General features: G+C 44.2%; 1 protein-coding gene across 2 annotated transcripts in view; it reads left to right on the top strand.

Moving 5' to 3' along the window:
• The window catches only part of TTC37 (tetratricopeptide repeat domain 37), a 188,960-nt gene that overhangs the window by 141,381 nt on the left and 24,361 nt on the right, over positions 1-23,218 (top strand). The window contains exons 35-37 of one of the 2 annotated variants that reach the window (XM_040421551.1): positions 1,247-1,375; positions 10,072-10,196; positions 13,845-14,003. In XM_040421551.1, coding sequence (XP_040277485.1) covers positions 1,247-1,375; positions 10,072-10,196; positions 13,845-14,003 — 413 coding nt within the window. The remainder of the gene's footprint in view (positions 1-1,246; positions 1,376-10,071; positions 10,197-13,844; positions 14,004-23,218) is intronic. The other variant, XM_040421552.1, reaches the window with a different exon arrangement.

The following is a 23,218-nucleotide window of genomic DNA, read 5'->3' as shown; positions in this document are numbered from 1 at the left end:
GTGTTTCTGTAAACGGCAGAGTCAGGGCAATAAAGATACAGTCTTGTTTGGCTGTTAACCCTTGGTTTGTTAGTGGAAAAAATGGGTTAAAATGAAAAATTAGACAAAAAAATGAAATTCTCAAATTTCCTCCCCATTTGCCAATAACTCTTGTGCAACACCTAAAGGGTTAACAACGTATGCAAAATCAGTTTTGAATACCTTGAGGGGTGTAGTTTCTTAGATGGGGTCATTTTTGGGTGGTTTCTATAATGTAAGCCTCGCAAAGTGACTTGAGACCTGAACTGGTCCCTAAAAATTGAGTTTTTGTAAATTTCTGAAAAATTTCAAGATTTGCTTCTAAAATTCTAAGCCTTATAACATCCCCAAAAAATAAAATATCATTCCCAAAACAATTCAAACATGAAGTAGACATATGGGGAATGTAAAGTCATCACAATTTTTGGGGGTATTACTATGTATTACAGAAGTAGAGAAACTGAAACTTTGAAATTTGCAAATTTTTTTTTTGACTCCATTTTACCAGTGACATGAAGTACAATATGTGACGAAAAAACAATCTCAGAACGGCCTGGATAAGTCAAAGCGTTTTAAAGTTATCAGCATTTAAAGGGACTCTGGTCAGATTTTCAAAAAATGGCCTGGTCCTAAGGTGTAAAAAGGCTGTGTCCTTAAGGGGTTAAGATAAGGTGCTCACCTGGCATGTGTCAGATGCAACAACTCTCACAGCTTCTGAGGCTCACACAGCCTGATCTGGAGGGTGCTGCAGCTGCCGGATGTACTGCACAGGATGATCCCACGGGTGTAACATTCAGTTGTCTGAAAAGTAGTCCAAAAATCCAAAACTAAGTATTAGAAATATTGTTTCTTTGTTGAAAAATAAAAAGATAAAATGCCGCCACAAGACTTCGCGTTTCGGTGTTGGTACTCCTACCTCAGGTCTAAATATAAGAGTGTATAACGCATAGTACGCATATATCTTATATAGATCAGTGCATGGAAAAACCCGCTTTCCAATGTGGTCAGACAACATGCCTTCAAATCTTCAAATCTGCATTATTCAACCATAAGTAACTCCATAATACCCATTCATCAAAGGAAGTACAATGGAAATCTCTTGCATCGTTTTTTTTTTAAGTAATTAAATTGAGAAGTCTATTTCTCACATTGACTTTAATTATTTCTATGTCACCTTGTAAAATTTTAGTAATTACTACTTTAAAAATGTTTGATTATTTTTTTTTAGATAACCCTGCAGTATGGGCTGGATTAATGGCAGCCTGTCAAGCAGAAATTACTTCTTCTTACATTAATAAAATGCCTGCCCGAGGCACGGAGTGCAATATAACATTTCTGGCATCTGTGACGTCGAAGAGTAAGTATCCACATTTGGGGGTTTCTTGTGAACATGTTGGGGTATCAGAATTGATCTGGCTGTGTGACCCCATGACATACGCATGGTGTGCATCAAAACTATAACTCACAGCATAGTCCGGATTACTTGGGCATTGTAGTTTTGCAAGAGCCGTAGAGCCACAGGTTGAAGATCCCTGGTGTACATGAATGTCAGGTTGGGCCACGTATATTATGCCACCTGTGCCATTTTTATCCATTTTCCCTAGTCTAGGTTCTTTTGATACTTTTGACTCAGTAAGTAAATGTATTCACTTTCCACCAGTTCATATAGTCAGACATCATCAGCCCACATAGTAAAAACTGTTAAAAGGGGGGGGAAAGCAGTAATAGCATTTATGTTAATTCTGCTTCTTAAGGGCAAGCATTACTGTCTTTCAGAGTTATAAAACCATGGAAGTTATGTTAATACTGTGTTGAGCAGCATTTACTTGAGCGCTATAACCAGTGCTATTACCACTTTGTCAGTCAAACTGATATTTGTAAAACAGGCTTCAAGAAATAAGTGTCAGTGTACGATAAGATTCCAGGCTGAAGGGTTGTCACACTGAAGACAACAGCATGGAATATCAAATACTGTACTCATCCGTAATATACCGGTATAAGATCCCCACTGTATCGGCAGAGTGCTTTTCTAGATTTCTAGTTTAAATAGTCTGATAATTTGACAACATATATCACAGGGGAGACCAAAGAGAATTAGATTTTTAGCTTTAATGTAGTTCTTTAAAGTGAATGGTACACTGAGTACCATTTTATTTTTTGTGTAGTGACTATCTTTGTTGCTTCAAAGCTCCATTTTTCTGATGCACAGCCCAAATAGCCAGCATACTCATAATATTGCATACTAAAATTGTCACGGACGTTCCTGTGACAGGTGCCAGGAGATCAGTGAGACTGGCAACACGTGGTTTGATTTGACAGGTTCCTACGGATCAGTTTGTGTCTGTGTTGTTTCTGGTGATGGCCACCCCCCGTGCCTCAGGTTTTGCTTATGTGGTCATTCATCCTTCCCTATTTATTGTGGCTTCTCCCACCATGCTGTGCAGTTTTTAGCTTTAGTCTGGTTTTGGATTGCTGGTGTTTGGATCTCAGCGGAGTTCCTGTGCTTCCATTGCCTTTTGAAGTTAAGTGTCTTCTTTTCCTTTTGTTTATTGTTTGGGTTATCTTGTGTTGCTCTTTTCCCTGTCATTTGGGTTTAGACCTTAGGGAGACTCCTGTTCGTCCTACCGGTTGGAGGAACAGGTTGTCTCTTGTCCTGACATTAGTACCAGGGTCATACAGGGTGAATTAGGACTTTAGGTTCCTGTGTATAAACTCACCTACCTCTGGGATCAGTTTATATTTGCAGTCAGTCAGGACTTTGATTAGGGTTTCTCGAGGATCAGCTCCATTCCCTAGTTTCCAGGCCTTTTCCCCTCACCCATTTCCCTCTCCTACGTTCGGTGTGGGTTTCCCTCCCACACCGAAACGTGACAAAAATTCTGACTGCCTGCAACAACCACTAGAGGGAGCTTGAGGCATGGTCTATCATTGAGCGCAAAGTATTTCACAGTATTCAGTAAGCTCTTAAGTCCTCTAGTGATTGATACATGCAGTTATAAAATATATATATATATATACAGTGGGGGAAATAATTATTTGACCCCTCACTGATTTTGTAAGTTTGTCCAATGACAAAGAAATGAAAAGTCTCAGAACAGTATCATTTCAATGGTAGGTTTATTGTAACAGTGGCAGATAGCACATCAAAAGGAAAATCGAAAAAATAACTTTAAATAAAAGATAGCAACTGATTTGCATTTCATTGAGTGAAATAAGTATTTGAACCCCTACCAACCATTAAGAGTTCTGGCTCCCACAGAGTGGTTAGACACTTCTACTCAATTAGTCACCCTCATTAAGGACACCTGTCTTAACTAGTCACCTGTATAAAAGACACCTGTCCACAGAATCAATCAATCAAGCAGACTCCAAACTCTCCAACATGGGAAAGACCAAAGAGCTGTCCAAGGATGTCAGAGACAAAATTGTAGACCTGCACAAGGCTGGAATGGGCTACAAAACCATTAGCAAGAAGCTGGGAGAGAAGGTGACAACTGTTGGTGCGATTGTTCGAAAATGGAAGGAGCACAAAATGACCATCAATCGACCTCGCTCTGGGGCTCCACGCAAGATCTCACCTCGTGGGGTGTCAATGGTTCTGAGAAAGGTGAAAAAGCATCCTAGAACTACACGGGAGGAGTTAGTTAATGACCTCAAATTAGCAGGGACCACAGTCACCAAGAAAACCATTGGAAACACATTACACCGCAATGGATTAAAATCCTGCAGGGCTCGCAAGGTCCCCCTGCTCAGGAAGGCACATGTGCAGGCCCGTCTGAAGTTTGCCAATGAACACCTGAATGATTCAGAGAGTGACTGGGAGAAGGTGCTGTGGTCTGATGAGACCAAAATAGAGCTCTTTGGCATTAACTCAACTCGCTGTGTTTGGAGGAAGAAAAATGCTGCCTATGACCCCCAAAACACCGTCCCCACCGTCAAGCATGGGGGTGGAAACATTTTGCTTTGGGGGTGTTTTTCTGCTAAGGGCACAGGACAACTTATTCGCATAAACGGGAAAATGGACGGAGCCATGTATCGTGAAATCCTGAGCGACAACCTCCTTCCCTCTGCCAGGAAACTGAAAATGGGTCGTGGATGGGTGTTCCAGCACGACAATGACCCAAAACATACAGCAAAGGCAACAAAGGAGTGGCTCAAGAAGAAGCACATTAAGGTCATGGAGTGGCCTAGTCAGTCTCCGGACCTTAATCCAATCGAAAACCTATGGAGGGAGCTCAAGCTCAGAGTTGCACAGAGACAGCCTCTAAACCTTAGGGATTTAGAGATGATCTGCAAAGAGGAGTGGACCAACATTCCTCCTAAAATGTGCGCAAACTTGGTCATCAATTACAAGAAACGTTTGACCTCTGTGCTTGCAAACAAGGGTTTTTCCACCAAGTATTAAGTCTTTTTTTGTTAGAGGGTTCAAATACTTATTTCACTCAATGAAATGCAAATCAGTTGCTATCTTTTATTTAAAGTTATTTTTTCGATTTTCCTTTTGATGTGCTATCTGCCACTGTTACAATAAACCTACCATTGAAATGATACTGTTCTGAGACTTTTAATTTCTTTGTCATTGGACAAACTTACAAAATCAGTGAGGGGTCAAATAATTATTTCCCCCACTGTATATATATATATATAAATATCTAATTTCAGTTACAGTATATAAAGATCATTATTGCATAACTACCAGTTTGGTCAACTTATAACTTTAGTGTCTAGTAGGGGACTGCATCTCTGCATCCCTGGGGATAAAAAAAAGGGGGCTAGCTAGGCCCATGGTGTCTGCCCCATTTTCTTATGAATTTATAAATAAAGTTTAGTTTTTTAACGTTCCAATCAGGTGTGAACTACAACTTATAACTTTAGGCTCTTAGCAGAGAAGAGAGATTAATTCTAGTCAATATTTGTAACAAGGTGGTGGTCACTTGTGAAGAGAAGATCAGAGATCGACTGTTTTGGGAGATCAGTTGAAGTAGGGAGAATTTGTCTCAATTCTAATCGATCACTTTTATTTTTTAATGGATTCTTCCATTTCTTATCCGTCTCATTGGGGGACACAGGCTTTGACTATGGGTATACCGGTTGCCGCTAGGAGGCGGACACTAAGCACACAAAGTGTAAGCTCCTCCCTTATCAGCTATACCCTTCCTACAGGGACTAAGCTAAATCAGTTTTTAGCTTAGTGTTTGTAGGAGGCAGACCTCCCTGCATTGCAGGTCTGCTGATTTTTTTTGTTTTTCTTCTTTCCTTCTTTAGCGGGAAGCTTCAGGCTGCACTCCCAACCAGGAGACGGGAGACCAGGGGGTCACCCAAACCCCCTGCTCGTTCTCGCTCTCCGGAAGAAAAGGAGGACCAGAGGTTCTTGTAAAAATCTCTGTCTTCTGCCAGCAATCGCCTCACCACGGCCGCCCTAGAGAAAGTCCCTTCTGTTTCCAGAGTAGCGTCCCTCACCAAGGCGCTGCACACCGAAGGTGGTGATCCGGCTGGAGCCAGGGGGGCAGAAGACTTCGGACAGGTGAGTAGGACACTGCCTACAGTGCCCCCCTCCAGCTCCTTCTCCTCCCCATGTGTAATAAGAGCCACAAGGCCGCCAGAACCATTGGTAATTGAGGCCCCGGCTTTATTTGGGTCCTACTAGTGGGGGCGTCCGTTTCCATGGCGGCGTCCTCCTGAACACACCTGGGAGAGGAGGGGGGCGGAGTTTCCTCCTGAGGGCCGCTTCCTGGTCGGCGCGTCGGTTCGGGGTCAGACGGGGCCTTAGTTTATTGAGTTCCCGGCTTCTGTGCGGCCTGCTCCTCCCTGGCCGGCGTCTGGATTCGGCCGGGGATGCCAGCGGGGGCGGGGCCAGAGATGATGGGCGGGCGCTAGAGCCAGCGTCATTTTGGGAGCTTGTGTTCTCCCCGCCTCCCCCACGCTAGCAGCAGAGGGAGAGTAGGCTCCGCCCATTTCCGGGATTTTAAGCATCCGGCTGGATGCTGACGGTCTGACTTGCTGCTTGGAGGGACACAGGCTGGGTAAGTGCTGTTTGTCCCTTCTTACAGGGCATAACCTTCCCCTCTTCCTCGGTGCCAGGATTGTTACTATGTCTGAGCCCAGACCCCAGGTCCCGAAGCAGGCGGTCCCTTTGGTGCATCATTTTGCTTGTGCATCGTGTCGCGCAAAATCTCCATCCTCTCAGTCAGACTCCCTCTGCTTTGCGTGTGCTGCGCCACCATCAAGTGGCTCGGCTCCGGACCCGTTGCTTCCCGCTGCCCAAGCTACGGAAGAACTGGGATGAGCGCGTTCCCTGTCTAGGGTGGTGCAGGATGTCTCCAATACCAACAAAGCTATTGTGGATATATTGGGACGTTTGTCGGCAAGGCAGTCCTCTGACCGGTCTGACAATGGGGATCATGGGGTGGCGTGCCCATCGTGGCCGTTCCACAAAACGGTCCAGAACATCCTCCCCCAAAAGGGTGTCTGTGTCTCCTGTTTCCTCAGCCTCTCCTCCTCCTCAGCTGAAGAGGCATGTTCCGAGGAGAGAGGGTCAGATGAGGATGTTGTCTCACCAGAGGGTCAGTCGTCCAACCTGTCCTCCATGGTGGACAATTTAATTACGGCAGTTATTGAGACGTTGCAAGTTGAGGATCCAGCTCCGTCATCTGCCAGCGTGGGTGTTTCCTTTAGGAAGTCCCGTCATTTGCACAAGTGTTTCCCCAGCCACCAGGAGTTTGATTCCTCTCTCTCCAAGGAGTGGAATTTCCCTGATAGACATTTCATGTTGCCAAAACACTTGAACGTCCTTTATCCTTTTCCGGAGGATTTGACTAAGAGATGGTCGGCTCCACCTATAGTGGACCCGCCAGTTTCCCGCTTGGCTAAACATACTACCTTGCCAATGGCGGATGGGGCTTCTTTTTCTGATGTCAAAGATGAGAAGCTGGACGTGTTTGCAAAATCTGCCTTTTAAGCAGTGGTCACAGTGCTGCAGCCGGAGTTTGCCTCTACATGGGTGGGCAAGGCCATGGGAGAGTGGGCAAATAATTTACGTCAGGGTCTCGACTCGGGAGTCGAGACAAGTTGGCCACGAATCGGAAACGCAAATCTTTCTTCAAGCCGCGCCCTGCCTGGCATTCCCGTCAACAGGGCTCTAAGTCCTTTAACACTAAGAACTCCGCTGCATGACGGGCGGATCCCGGCGCCCTCCGTTCGGGTGGGCAGCCGGCTTTATGTGTTTCGACATGTTTGGCTGGCTCACGTCTCAGATGCGTGAGTGAGGGAGGTCATTGCAGAGGGCTACAAGCTGGATTTCAAGTCCTCCCCTCCATCCCGTTTTTTTCGGTCATCTCCTCCGGCCTCTCTCGCAGCCACATTGCGGGCTCTGGGGCACATGGTCTCTGCCTTCGAAGCAGTTCCCTATGCTCAATTCCATACCAGAATGCTTCAGCGAGCCATTCTGTCCAGCTGGGATCGCTCCCCAGCCTCCTTGGATCGGCCAATGCTTCTCCTTGGCCCAGCGCGCCGAGCCCTCAGATGGTGGAGAGACCCTCCAATGTTGAGGTCGGGTCGCTCATTCCTCCCTCTCCATTGGAAGGTGTTAACAACGGACGCAAGCCTCAGGGGTTGGGGGGAGTGTTGGAAAAGCTCTCTGTTCAAGGGGTATGGTCACGCGAGAAGCACTCCCTTCCAATCAATGTTCTGGAGTTGAGGGCAATTCAGCTCTCTCTGCGACATTGGGCCGACCATCTCAGGGGTTGTCCGGTGCGGGTGCAGTCCGACAACTCCACGGCGGTGTCGTACATCAATCAGCAGTGCGGCACCCGGCAGTCATGGCGGAGACGGCGCTGATTCTCAGCTGGGCAGAGAAACATGTTCCGGCACTGTCGGCAGTTCACATACCCGGCGTCGACAACTGGATTGCAGACTTCCTGAGCCGGAAGCGTCTCAATCCCGGCAAGTGGGCTCTTCCCCCGCAAGTCTTTCGGGCCATCTGCTAGTGGTGGGGTCGGCCGGTTGTGGATCTCATTGCCTCACGATTCAACAACAAGGTCGAGGACTTCGTCGCGCGGTCCAGGGACCCCATGGCCCTGGCATGCGAGGTGCTGGTGATTCCGTGGAGTCTGTTCACGTTTCCCTAAGAGAGAGAGTTCAGAGAAGAGCTACTAAACTAGTACATGGATTGCAGGATAAAACTTACCAGGAAAGGTTAAAGGACCTTAATATGTATAGCTTGGAAGAAAGAAGAGACAGAGGGGATATGATAGAAACTTTTAAATTCATAAAGGGAATCAACTCGGTAAAGGAAGAGAGCATATTTAAAAGAAGAAAAAATTCCACAAGAGGACACAGTTTTAAATTAGAGGGGCAAAGGTTTAAAAGTAATATAAGGAAGTATTACTTTACTGAGAGAGTAGTGGATGCATGGAATAGCCTTCCTGCAGAAGTGGTAGCTGCAAATACAGTGAAGGGGTTTAAGCATGCATGGGATAGGCATAAGGCCATCCTTCATATAAGATAGGGCCGGGGGCTATCCATAGTATTCAGTATATTGGGCAGACTAGATGGGCCAAATGGTTCTTATCTGCCGACACATTCTATGTTTCTATGTTCCCGCCTCTTCCTCTCATTCCGCGTCTTCTCCGGAAGATCAGGTCCGAGGGACTGCCCGTCATTCTCGTGGCGCCAGATTGGCCGCGCAGGGTGTGGCACACGTCCCTAGTCGCCCTTCTCGCCGACGAACCTTGGCGTCTTCCTCTTCGGGAGGACCTTCTGTCGCAGGGGCCCATCTTCTACCCAAATTTAGGGTCACTACATTTAACGGCCGTACTGAAAGCTCGTGGGTTTTCGGATGCGGTGGTCCAGACCATGATTTGGGCCAGAATCTACCACCGGACCTGGAAGTCCTACTTTAGTTGGTGCGAGCGGCGACAGCTGTCTCCCGTACGCTTTTCTTTGCCGCGACTTTTGGCTTTCCTGCAGTCAGGCATGGACTTGGGGCTGGCTCTCAGCTCCCTCAAAGGGCAAGTGTCTGCTCTCTCCATTCTGCTCCCCCTTTCCGTCCTCTGTTGGATCCTTGGGATATTAATCTAGTGCTCAACGCTCTCCAATCTTCTCAGTTTGAACCTTTGCAGCAGGTGTCGCTGCGCTTCCTGTCTTATAAGGTGGATTTTTGGTTTGCAATTACTTCTATCCGTAGAGTGTCGGAACTTGCGGCTCTATCATGTCGGCCGCATTTTCTGATCCTCCATCAGGATAAAGTGGTCCTTCGCCCTGTGCAGTGCTTCCTGTCAAAGGTGGTGTCGGAATTCCATCTAAATGAGGAGATTATTCTCCCTTCATTTTGTCTGGACCCATCTCAGACTCGAACGGCTCGTACCAAATCCAGGGTATGGAGCAACTGCTCCCGAGGATATCTGTCCCAGGTGACTGCTCATTCGGCTTGGGCGGTGTATCATGGGGCTTCGGCCCTTCAGGTGTGCAAGGCGGCAACCTGGTCGTCTTTGCATACTTTTTCCAGGTTTTACAGGGTGCACACCTTTGCATCTTCTGACGCTTCTTTGGGGCGTAGAGTTTTGCAGACAGCGGTTCTCTGATTGTCAGGGGGGTTGAAGTTAAGCCCACCTTCGGGGACTGCTCTGTAATGTCCCATAGTCAAAGTCTGAGTCCCCCAATGATACGGATGAGAAAACTAGATTTTTGTACTTACCGTAAAATCTTTTTCTCTTCCGTTCATTGGGGGACACAGCTCCCAACCATTCTTTTGTTTATGGGCCTTTTTGGGCCTGTGTGGTTCTGGGTTTGTACATAATATAATTTTCTTGTGTCTAGCTTCTCCTACTGCTTTTGCCCTAAATTGATTTAGCTTAGTCCCTGTAGGAAGGGTATAACTGAAGAGGGAGGGGCTTAGTGTCCGCCTCCTAGCGGCAACAGCTATACCCATGGTCAAATCCTGTGTCCCCCAATGAACGGAAGAGAAACCGATTTTACTGTAAGTACAAAAATCTAGTTTTTACTTTTCACAACCGTCTGCAAATGTACTTAAATTTACCTTTTTTGAATGTACAGTTGAAAGCGCAAGTAAAGTTCCTGCTAGTTACGCCCAGGCCCTGGAGAGCTGGTCAATGTATCAAGCCATCTCTTCCCTGAAGGATCAGAACAAGCTATCTGAGGCTGAGGCTCTTTGCTCCAAGGTAATATCATACATTGTATACTTTGCTTGATCATATAATGCATTTTATATATTGATCATATACAGTTGTGCATCCACAGGATCTTAACAGGAATGTGTTATCAGAAAATGATCTATTGTTTGATCAAGTTCTTATGTTAAACACATTTTTAAGAATTATTAGTGGTTATTTTTTAATTTTCCATGTCACTGTAAAAAAAAATAAAAAAAAAATTTGGCAGTTTTTGCTCTGGCCAGTAAGCCTTATGATAGACTTATGCTTTCTGTTCTGTACAGATCACTTTTCACCAGTTATCTCATTATCATCACAGACAGGATTGCAATGAATGATATCACAAAAATAGATGGATAGATAGATAAATAGATAGACAGGATCCACCATTCTCAGTAGGTGATGGACACAGAATATATATATACTCTCTCTCCATGTACAGTAAACTCTACACAGGTCATGTCTAGATAACTCTCCCAACAGAAGTCAAAGGGGGAGTTTTGATCTCTGTTTGTTGGCATGAGATGCGTGTAATTTATTAAGAGGCAGATGCAACTCTGCCCTGGTTTGCGCCAGAAACTGAAGTCTACTCCTTACGCCATAATTTCTGACTTTTTTACGCCGCAGTAGTAGCGTAAATGGCTTCATAAATGTCCCTCAATCAGTGTCCTCCAGTCTGTTGTGGCATATGGTCCATGATGGCTGCTGTAAAGCATCTATCTAAGTGCTGTAAACAACAGCTCAGGCAAGATGGCCGCCCCCATAATCATATCCATGAAATAGAATAAATGAATCTGCAATCAGAAAATAAAAAATAAAAAAGGAGATGTGCCACTATCTGATTTTAATTAGTATACCAAATCTAGGTCATGTATTCCCTTAAATGTTGATCACCGATAATATGTCCTATTAAAACTTTTTATTAGAACACAATAGGCAGTGAAGCCCAATTATCATAAGTGGAACAAAATATATAAATGGGGGAAACTTAAAAATGTAGATCAGATCACTCTCACCAAGGCCACATGGGAGGTATCATGCTATGTGGAGATGGATGCGTGCCTGATCCTTCCATGAATCTTCTTCTTTTTCTATAACTGATCCCTTAGAAAGGATCACAGAGCGGCTACTCTAAAACATTAACTTTACTGTTCATATTAAAACCAAACAAGTGCCACAAGCAACATTAATTTCCTAGTAATAAAAGGCCTAAAACTATATATCACCCTGAGTTCTTCTGCATATAGCAGAATAGCCGTCCTGATGGGTTGAATACTGCACCTACTGTCCTGGAACCTGTCTGTGCCCTAAACAATCCTTTACCAACTACCAAGATATGCAGGATCACAGGAGACAGGGCAAACAAGTCTTAGTGATACTCCAGTTAGCCAGGCTACTCATTTTTTTTTATTGTTAATTGGGATCTGGTGTTTTTGCTGGTTTATAACTGCTATATCTGTATATCGCTATGACTAGTTTAGTGCTTTCTTTAAAGGCGTTGTCTCATCATGGACAATGGGGGCATATCGCTGGGACCCGCCCCTATATCGAGAACGGAGCCCAGCAAGGTGGTCGCTGGAGGACTCCGGTCCGTCCACCACCAAGCCAGTTCCCCATAGAAGTGAATGGGAGCCAGCGCTCGGCTATTTTCGCCGGCCCCACCTTGCATGCTCAGTGCGCCCTACTTCTCTTGCGGGACTCCGTTCTCAATATAGATGCGGGTCCCAGCGGTGGGACCCGCACCTATAAGACAGTGGGGGCATATCCTAGCGATATGCCCCCATTGTCCATGATGAGACAACCCCTTTAAAGGGAACCTGTCACCGGGATCTTGGGTATAGAGCTGAGGACATGGGTTGCTAGATGGCCGCTAGCACATCCGCAATACCCAGTCCCCATAGCTCTGTGTGCTTTTATTGTGTATAAAAACCGATTTGATACATATGCAAATTAACCTGAGATGAGTCAGAGCTTGAAAATATGACTCTTCTCTGGTCACACAGGTAAGATATGACTCTTTTATGTTAATTTGCATATGTATCAAATCGTTTTTTTTTACGCAATAAAAGCACACAGAGCTATGGGGACTGGGTATTGCGGATGTGCTAGCGGCCATCTAGCAAACCATGTCCTCAGCTCTATGCACAAAATCCTGGTGACAGGTTCCCTTTAAGAGAAACAAAATAAGAGTATTGCAGGTTTGATACCTTTTAATCGCTAACACAAATAGAAGTAATGATGTTACATAGCGAGCTTTTGAGACATCACCAGTCCCTTCATCAGGCGTACTACAAGAATATATGAAGAAACAGCAATATATATACAAGAAGAACAGAGACATGGGGGAATAAATGGACATTTGAAGAACAACATAATATCAAAGATCTTGAGAATGAGTCCTTAATTGTCTTACAGATAAGGGGTGTGTAAGTTTTATGGTCTCTACGCCTGATGAAGGGACTGGTGATGTCTCGAAAGCTCGCTATGTAACATCATTACTTCTATTTGTGTTCGCGATTAAAGGTATCAGACCTGCAATACTCGTATTCTGTTTCTCTTAATGAGAGCACTAAACTACCAGACTTTTTCCTTTTTCTGTTCACTATGACTAAGGCTACTTTCACAACTAGCGTTTTTACTGGATCCATCAGGGTTCAGCAAAAACGCTTCCGTTACTGATAATACAACCATCTGCATCCGTTATGAACGGACCCGGTTGTATTATCTTTAACATTGCCAAGACGGATCCGTCATGAACTCCATTGAAAGTCAATAGAGGACGGATCAGTTTTCTATTGTGGCAGAGAAAACTGATCCGTCTTGCTCCGCATCCCAGGATGGAAGGCAAACTACAACATGTTGCGGTTTGCTCTCCGGTATGGGAACGCAACTAAACAGAACGGAATGCATTTTGGAGCATTCGGTTCAGTTTTGTCCCCATTAACAATGAATGGGAACAAAACTGAAGCGTTATTTTCCGGTATTGAGCCCCTATGACGGATCTCAATACCGGAAAACTAAAATGCTAGTGTGAAAGTAGCCTTAGAACACATGTAGCTTTTGAAATGTGTGTGTGGTTTTCTTTTTGTTTGTTTTTTAATAATCAGGCTTCAGTAGTGGATTGTGTCACTATCATTTTTAAATCTTTTTGTTGCAAATAAGAAGAAGAATTGGTTCATAAGTATGCTGGATTGCCATGCTTTTTAATGTAGCCAGGGTGAACGCATGGTAATTCATAGGTAGCCAATTCAGTGTTCCTTTAAAGGGGCTGGCCACTTTCCTATATTGATGACCAAGATAGGTCATTAATACCAGATCGGCAGGGGTTCGACTGCCAGCACATCGTGATGCCAGTCAGTGCAGTGGGGGACTACAGCCTCAGGTCACTTGATGTCCTCTAGATCAGTTACTAGGGCTCCGCACAGTCCTATACATCTTCTTCTCTACATACAGTTTGTGTACACTCCCGTGTACGGATCTTCTCTCTGTTCTTGTGTCTGAAATCGCAGTGCACATAACATCTTGTCATGTTATTCATCTCTTCACATTTTGCATTGGCTGAAAAGACTATATCTTAATCCATAGCATAGTACAAATGTACAGCCATATTTCATAATTTAAAGTTAAAGTTCTTCATCTGTGTCTCTAATGTTTCAGGCATTACAGACTTGCCCGGATCAAGCCTCCTTGTTTCTGCTGTTAAGGCAAGTTCAGTTCAAGCAGCTGCTCCAATCCAAAACTCCATTATCCGAACCTGTTCTGGAGGAACTAAAGAAGACCGTGATGACTAACCCAAATTCACAAACTGCCTGGCATGTAAGTCTGATGAAGCTGTGCATGGTGCCCAGCAGATGGCTGCCAAGCTGCAGCTTCTCTCTTTGCACTCTGTAGCTTTGTCCATAGATGTTCCATATCTGGTGTGTTCATGCTACCTTTTCTGAGGAACTAGATGACTCGATTATGTTGAACAGATCAGTTGTTTTTGGCCTATCTCACAAAGGAATAATGAGTAAGAGTGCCCGTACACAGTGCGGCCAGGCTGTGGTGACCGCTTGCGGATTTTCGCTGATTGCCGTGCTGCACCTGTACTTGCAATGGGTTAAAGGGGTTGTCCGAGTTTTTCTTTATTTTACCAAAGTACTGGGAGCCTGGTAAAATAATTTTTAAAAACGTTTTCCTTCTTGTGGATGCTCTGATCCAGCGCCGCCACTTTGTGTCCTCTTTCCCCAAGCTGCAGCCAGTGACGTATTTTTGTGACTGCAGCAGTGATGTCCACTGGTCTCAGCAGTCTTGTGCCGTAGAGATCGGCGGCACTGGATCTGAGGGAACACAGGAAGGTAAGGTAAGTTTTTTTTTTTATCATTTTGCTAGGCTCCCGACAATTGGGTAAAATAAAACAAAAAACTCTGACAAGCCCTTTAAGTTGGAAGTACAGGTGCAGCTCTGCAAGTAGCTGTAATCCGCATGCGGTCACAGTGGCTGGGCCTCACATTATATTAATACCCACTTGACTGCATATGTGATAAATCAGGTAGCCACAAGCTTGCAGAACAATATACGTTACTCACACAACTGCGTTTGACTTTCCGTGAAAAATGGAAAGCATATGGCAGAAAAAAAACGGTCCTGTGATTAAAGGGAACCTGTCATCACATTTATGCTGCCCATACTAATGGCAGAATAAAGTAAAGATTTCAGCGGTCTCTCATTTATAATTTAAAAGTAAGTGGTTGACGAGAACCAACATCACAAACATTGCAGACTGGGCCTGGAAAAGAGTCACAGCCACCTGAGAAGAGTCCTGGTTATTCATGAATTCCTGCTCTCCCTGCCCACCTGCTGATGACTGACAGTCTTCTACCTAGTTTTCTCTCTTTCTCTGTAGTAGAGAACTGCCAATCATCAGCAGATGGGCGAGAGTGCAGGAGATTATGAACAATCATGACTCTTCAGGTAGATTTGACTCTTTTCAAGGCCTGGGCTGCAATGATTATGATACTGGTTCTCAGCAACCACTTACTTTTAGCTCATGAGTGACACACCGCTAAAGTCAGCATTTCTGTCACTATTTTATGCTGCCCTCAGTGAGGTCAGTGAAAAGTTGATGACAGGTTCCCTTTAAGCCTTCTGGCAGAGCTTGCTCTCTTCTGCATGATGGCTTCCATCTCCCCACTGCAAGTAGCTTCTTCTTGGTTAAATAACCCTCCGTATTAAACTGGTCATACACAGTAGATGTATGTAGATGTACAATGCTGTACAAAAGTATCAGGCAGAAATGGGGAAAAATGCTGCAAAGTAACAATGCTTTCAACAATGGTTTATTTTTATCACGTAGCATAATGCAAAGTAAATGAAAAAAAGAGAAATCTAAATCAATATTTGGTGTGACCACCCTTTACCTTGCACGTAGTCTTTGAAGGAACCCGGCAGGGAGGTTGCTCCAAACATCTTGAAGAACTAGCCACAGATCTTCCATTGCCGTTACACCTAGAGGCTCAGCTCTCTCTGCAACTGCTGTGCTGTGCCCTCTCCACTCTGATTGGCATGGCCAGGAGTGATGATATTTTCACTGCCTGGCTCTGTCAAACAAAGTACAGAGGGCGCAGCAGTTGCAGAGAAAAGGGGACTCCCCAAGGTGTAAGAGCAACGCCCCCGTTGCTCCTACAGGCTCATTTGCATATATTAAAACATCATTTTCCTCAGCAATGTGGGCACATATGAACATGGAACAAACACAGATGCCTTCAGGTGCCAAGTGCACATATACAGTTGCAAAAAAAGTATGTGAACCCTTTGGAATGATATGGCTTTCTGCACAAATTGGTCATAAAATGTGATCTGATCTTCATCTAAGTCACAACAATAGACAATCACAGTCTGCTTAAACTAATAACACACAAAGAATTAAATGTTACCATGTTTTTATTGAACACACCATGTAAACATTCACAGTGCAGGTGGAAAAAGTATGTGAACCCCTAGACTAATGACATCCCCAAGAGCTAATTGGAGTGAGGTGTCAGCCAACTAGAGTCTAATCAATGAGATGAGATTGGAGTTGTTGGTTACAGCTGCCCTATAAAAAACACACACCAGTTCTGGGTTTGCTTTTCACAAAAAGCATTGCCTGATGTGAATGATGCCTTGCACAAAAGAGCTCTCTGAAGACCTACAATTAAGAATTGTTGACTTGCATAAAGCTGGAAAGGATTCTAAAAGTATCTCCAAAAGCCTTGCTGTTCATCAGTCCACGGTAAGACAAATTGTCTATAAATGGAGAAAGTTCAGCACTGCTGCTACTCTCCCTAGGAGTGGCCATCCTGTAAAGATGACTGCAAGAGCACAGCGCAGACTGCTCAATGAGGTGAAGAAGAATCCTAGAGTGTCAGCTAAAGACTTACAAAAGTCTCTGTTATATGCTAACATCCCTGTTAGCGAATCTACGATACGTAAAACACTAAACAAGAATGGATTTCATGGGAGGATAGCACAGAGGAAGCCAATGCTGTCCAAAAAAAACATTGCTGCACGTTTACAGTTTGCACAAGAGCACCTGGATGTTCCACAGCAGTACTGGCAAAATATTCTGTGGACAGATGAAACCAAAGTTGAGTTGTTTGGAAGAAACACACAACACTATGTGTGGAGAAAAAGAGGCACAGCACACCAACATCAAAACCTCATCCCAACTGTGAAGTATGGTGGTGGGGGCATCATGGTTTGGGGCTGCTTTGCTGCGTCAGGGCCTGCATGGATTGCTGTCATCGAAGGAAAAATGAATTCCCAAGTTTATCAAGACATTTTGCAGGAGAACTTAAGGCCATCTGTCCACCAGCTGAAGCTCAACAGAAGATGGGTGTTGCAACAGGACAACGACCCAAAGTATAGAAGTAAATCAACAACAGAATGGCTTAAACAGAAGAAAATGCGTCTTCTGGAGTGGCCCAGTCAGAGTTCTGACCTCAACCAGATTAAGATGCTGTGGCATGACCTCAAGAAGGCGATTCACACCAGACATCCGAAGAATATTGCTGAACTGAAACAGTTCTGTAAAGAGGAATGGTCAAGAATTACTCCTGACCGTTGTGCACGTCTGATCTGCAACTACAGGAAACTTTTGGTTGAGGTTATTGCTGCCAAAGGAGGTTCAACCAGGTATTAAATCCAAGGGTTCACATACTTTTTCCACCTGCACTGTGAATGTTCACATGGTGTGTTCAATAAAAACATGGTAACATTTAATTCTTTGTGTGTTATTAGTTTAAGCAGACTGTGATTGTCTATTGTTGTGACTTAGATGAAGATCAGATCACATTTTATGACCAATTTGTGCAGAAATCCATATAATTCCAAAGGGTTCACATACTTTTTCTTGCAACTGTAGCAGGTCATCCAGTGTCATATGTACAAATCTGCTAACAGATTTGCCTTAACTCATCAGTCCAGAGTCCCTTCTGCCTTTTTTCTGCACCCCAGTTCCTTTGTTTTTGTGCATAGTTGAGTCACTTGGCCTTGCTTCCATGTCGAAGGTATGGCTCTTTGGCCGCAATTCTTCTTTGAAGACCACTTCTGACCAGACTTCTCCGAACTAAGGTAATCAGACGGAGCAGCTGCTCTGTCGACGGTGAGCAGGTGAACACTGAAGAGAACGCAGCGCTCCTACAAGCTCCTTCAAACTGCTGATTGGCAAGGAGTCAGACCCCACCGATCTGATATTGATAACCTAAAAACCCCTTTAAGACCATTTTTGTGTTTTTGCTCCTTTGGCATTTCTTTTTAAATCACAGCATGCTTTGGGTGTGGCTTTTTTTCTATAGTGTAGTCTATGGAGAAACAGCTGAAAAAACACGAAAATCAACACTTGGTAAAAAGAAAAAGTCTCCCAGCTCTTGGACATATCAGACTTTTAATTCAGCATTCCCAAGTTTCCTTGGGTTTAAGTGGCAACGTGCGCTAATCAAAGATTTTCTTACTCAAAGTAGCCACCAAGTCTTCTCATCTTGATAGGACTGGATTCCCTAGCACATTGTCTTCTCCTGTGACCTCCAGCTGTATGCTACAGTATGCGGTTTACTGCTGTGGCCTTGGAGCAGACTTAGTATCACTTCTATTGACTACATTTTCCATCTTTAATAAGCAGTTTATTTTTACCACGCTATTGCGTCATAGCCACACAAGAGATTCCTCCTTGGAGATTGTGGATTTATTTACACCCTCCATTGTTTTTTTTCTTTTCAGCAGTACAAGGCAAACCTTCCTATTACCTTCCCTTGTCTGGATTCTCCTTGAGCTTTCGGCTTTGTTTCTCTGTCATATCCGTCATGTACAGTATATCACTGGTTTACAATGATGCATGGGCTTTGCCACTGTATATATGAGGGTTTTTTGACACAATTTCTCCTCTATTCTTGCAGCGGTTGGACGACGTATTGCAGGGGTATTAATGAGGTTATGCAGGCCTTTGAAATGGATTGTCTATCCTTGGGCTAGTTTATCAATATTAGATCGGTGGGTGTTGATCAGCTGTTTGTAAGGACCAAAGCATTTGTGCGAGGACTGCTTTATTCTCATTGTTTACATTGGTCCATACTGCACAATGCTATACTTTTAACCCTTTGCTGCAAATGGACGTACAGCTACGTGCAAACTCCTAACCTATAAGTTGTCACAGCCCCGGAGTCTCTGCTCTCACCAAGAGCTCTCAACAAGACACAGGAGAAGCCTGCAAAGGAGCAATACGAGTGGTTTCCTGCTAACGATCACTAACCAGTCTGAGCCCCGGCAGTGTGAAAATGCCAGTTTCAGGCTCTAATCTCCACTTTGGAGATCAGAGCCGGAAATCAGGCATGACCCCCCTCTGTGGCCCAGATGCCCCAATTGTGCCCTCTGTGCTCCTTTATTTTACTCTGATGGCATCGGCTCAGGAACTGAGCCACCACCATCAGCAGAGAGTGTCAGCGGTAGCATACAGCTGACACTCTGTTGCAACGACCGATATCGGTGCCTTCATCTTGTCTACAAAAAACAAGCCCAACGTCCAAAAAAATAGAATGACATTTAAAAAATGATGCCAACATAAAGTAGACATGGAAAATGTAAAGTAATAACTATTTTATGAGGTATCACTCCCCGTCTTGAAAGCAGAGAAATTCAAACTTTGAAAATGCAAATTTTTATCAGATTTTCTGTAAATTTTGGAGTTGTTTTTTAAATAAAGGTAAAACAGCTGAGAATTGTTATTGATGAACTATTCTCTGGATAGGTCATTAATATCAGATTGGCATGGACCCGTCTCCCGGGACCCCTGCTGTTCATCTGTTAGAGGATGGGCTCTCCATGAGCGCCAAGACCTCTTCCTATGCCATGTGACATCACCAAGTCAATGGGCTGAGCTGCCATACCAAGCACCACCGCTATATGATGCTTGGTGCTATGCTTGGAAAGCTGCGGAGTGCACTGGTGAGCGCTGCGGCTCCCTGAAACAGCTGATCTGTGAGGGTGCTGGGACTCAGACCCCCACCGATGTGATAATGATGACCTATCCTGAGGATATCTTTACCCAGATAACCTCTTTAACCTCTTAACACAGCGCTGCATGAAGCATCATAAAGCAGCACACAGAGTTGGTGCAGTGTCTCTGCCGTGTGCATGAGGCCTCTTGTTTTTTCGTGCCACGTACTTGCTCCAATGCAGTGATACTAAACTAAGGCCTAGTTCACACTTCAGTGATTTGGTCAGTGATTGTGAACCAAAACCAGGAGAGGAGGCTACAAAGAGATAAGGTATAAGGGAAAGATCTGCACCTGTTCTGTGTTTAGAGCCGCACCTGGTTTTGGCCTCACAATCACTGATGGAAATCACTGAAGTGTGAACTCAGCCTAATATGCTTAGTGATTTCACAGATGAGGAGCGAACAGCTCCTACTTAGTATTGACCTTTAGTTACCTATACCTCGTGCTCTGTGACCCAATAATCCACGTAATCGCCCACCATTGCCAACACTGCCGCTCCAGTCGTTGTTTACATGGCCACAGCAGTAATGGAGCCATATTTACCCAATATGACTACTGCAATCATTAGCCTAAGTGGGGTGCAGCATACTGCTGAGGCCAGTAATTGGCTGCAGCAGTGATGTAGGATATACAGCATGTCAAGTTTTTACAGGTTTTAGTTTTAATTAACCACTGGGCGACTAAAGCAGATTCTAACTCCATTTTCTGCAAACCGCTGGGATACTGTTGTGTCCTCCATTGACAGGAACAAGGAAGTGGGACTTCTGGTATTTCTAGACATGGAGGTGGTGGTATTTGTGAAGTCCAGCTAAGCCTTTTTCCTTCTACAAAGTGGTTTGTTTTCTTGGTTTATTTTGGTTGTACATTATATTGGTCATTTACAATTGGTTGGAATATCATATTGCATTCATAGATAGAGACACAATTGTCCTCCTACTTTTCGTTAGGCTCTGACTTGTCATCTTTTTGTCTTCCAGTTCCAACACTGCAGTCATTGGTAATTTGTGAAAGAAAATTTTATATAACCTGTGTTGGAAAAACTTTGCTCTCCATGATTCACTTTGCTGCCCACACTGGTTTTGAACAGCTGTTGTATGAAACCTTTATTTCCTCAGCAATCCTATGAGCAACATCATAAATCACTACTGTTGTATTATAACTAAACAAAAGCTGTGACTCATGTCCTATCATAAAAGAAATACCGTCTTTTTTGGCCTATAAGACTCACTTTTTGTTAGGTTAGGGCTCGTGCACACAGCCGTAGTTTCTGTATGCATCCTATCTGCATTTTTTTGCAGATCGGACCCATTAATTTCAATGGGGCTGCTAAAGATGAGGACAGCACACCGTGTGCTGCATCCGCATATCCGTTTCGCGACCCCGCAAAAAAAGATAGGACATGTCCTATTCTTATCCGTTTTGTGGATAAGGACAGGACGTTTCTACGAAAGTTAAAAAAGAAATGGTGGCATGCATTACAGATATGTGCATGAGGGTTAGGTGTAGAGTAAGGGCCATTCACACTGCACTTTTCTTTTTCCCGGTGGAATTTTTGTAATGTACTGTGCCAGTATACCATTGGCGGCCATGCCGTTTCTGCTTCCCATTTATTTCAATGGGAGGCAGCACTGAAGATCGCGGGGCGGTGGTTTAAAGCTGTGCCTCCCATCGAAAAGAATAAGGCTGGGTTCACATCAAGTTTAAGCCATCCGTTTAAGTATACAAAAATCCAGTAACAGATGCCTCAGACTGATAACATACAGTGGCATTCACAATAGAGGTTTTTTTTACCGGACTGCACTTTTTTAATTTTTATACTATTTTTTCCTACAATCTATTAATCAGATAGAAAAACATGATGTGAACCCACCCTTACAGCGTGAAATGGCACGACTGCCGGCAGAATTTCGGTGCTTACAGCGATTTCGGGGCAGTGCTATATTCTGTGAGAAGTCCGTACATTTCTAGGCACAACCATTTTTACTAAGGGTACTTATACACTAGCGTTTTTCTTTTCCGGCACCGAGTTCCGTCCTAGGGTCTCTATACCGGAAAAGAACTGATCAGTTTTATCCTAATGCATTCTGAATGGAGAACATTTCGTTCAAGATGCATCAGGATGTCTTCAGTTCAGTCTTTTTGACTGTTCAGGACGGAGATAATACTACAGCATGCTGCGGTTTTATCTCCGGCCCAAAAACCTGAACACTTGCCTGAATGCCGTATCTGGCGTTTTTTTCCATAGGAATGTATTAGTGCCAGATCCGGCATTCAAAATACCGCAATGCCGAATCAGTCCTTCCGGTCTGCGCAGACTGAAAAAAAATTGAAAATAAATAAATGCCTGATCCGTTTTTCCGGATGACACCGGAAAGACTGATCCGGCATTTCAATGCATTTGTAAGACGAATCAGGATCCTGATCTGTCTTACAAATGCCATCAGTTGGCATACGTTTTGACGGATCCGACAGGCAGTTCCGGTGACGAAACTGCTTGCCTGATCACTCTGCCGCAAGTGTGAAAGTACCCTAAGGTGGAGACTAGAATGGAGTCTATCTTTTTTATTAAAGATGTATGTGTGTGTATGTATGTATAATATGTATACTGCAGAGTTGTGTGTGTTTGTTTGCTGTGTATAATGTGTGTTCTGCAGAGCTATGTGTGCATGTAGCTGAGTTTTGTATGAATGCAGCAGAGCTGTGTATGTGTATATTGTGCGTCCTGTATTGTTGTGTGTCTGTATAATATGCACACTACATAGAAGAATAATGATACCCTACAGAGACAGTATGGATCCATACTAAGGATCTGTACAGCTTCTGTGCACTGCTCTAAAGCTCATGGCATAGCCTTGTACATATAAGGCTACTTTCACACTAGCGTTTTTTGCGGATCCGTCATGGATCTGCAAAAATGCTTCCATTACAATAATACAACCGCATGCATCCGTCATGAACGGATCCAGTTGTATTATGTCTTATATAGCCATGGAGGATTCGTCATGAACACTATTAAATGTCAATGGGGGACGGATTTGTTTTCTATTGTGTCTGAGAAAACTGATCCGTCCCTATTGACTTACATTGTGTGTCAGGACAGATCCGTCTTGCTCCGCACCACATCGCGGACAGAAAAACGCTGCTTGCAGCGTTATTTAGCCCGGGATGGGTACGCAACCAAACGTAACGGAACGCATTCTGGTGCATTCTGTTTCGTTCAGTTTTGTCCCGATTGACAATGAATGGGGACAAAACAGAAGCGTTTTCTTCCGCTATTGAGATCCTATGACGGATCTCAATAGCGGAATGGAAAATGCTAGTGTGAAAGTAGCCTAATGCGTGCATTCCTCTATCACTCATGCTAGAAGTTTATGAATGAATGTTACCAGAGGGAGTAGGTGTCCTTGCACAATCTCACACTGGCAGCACTGATTGGAGAGTCTCAGATTGTGCAGGGACACACCCCTAACTAACATAGAAATTTTATTAACGGGAGTTGTCAGCAGAAACCTCACTGTT

Source organism: Bufo bufo, chromosome 2 (genome assembly GCF_905171765.1).
Source record: "Bufo bufo chromosome 2, aBufBuf1.1, whole genome shotgun sequence".
In the NCBI taxonomy this organism is placed as follows: Eukaryota; Metazoa; Chordata; class Amphibia; order Anura; family Bufonidae; genus Bufo; species Bufo bufo.
The sequence above is the reverse complement of the archived record's forward strand: the minus strand, read 5'-3'. Positions and strand labels throughout refer to the sequence as shown.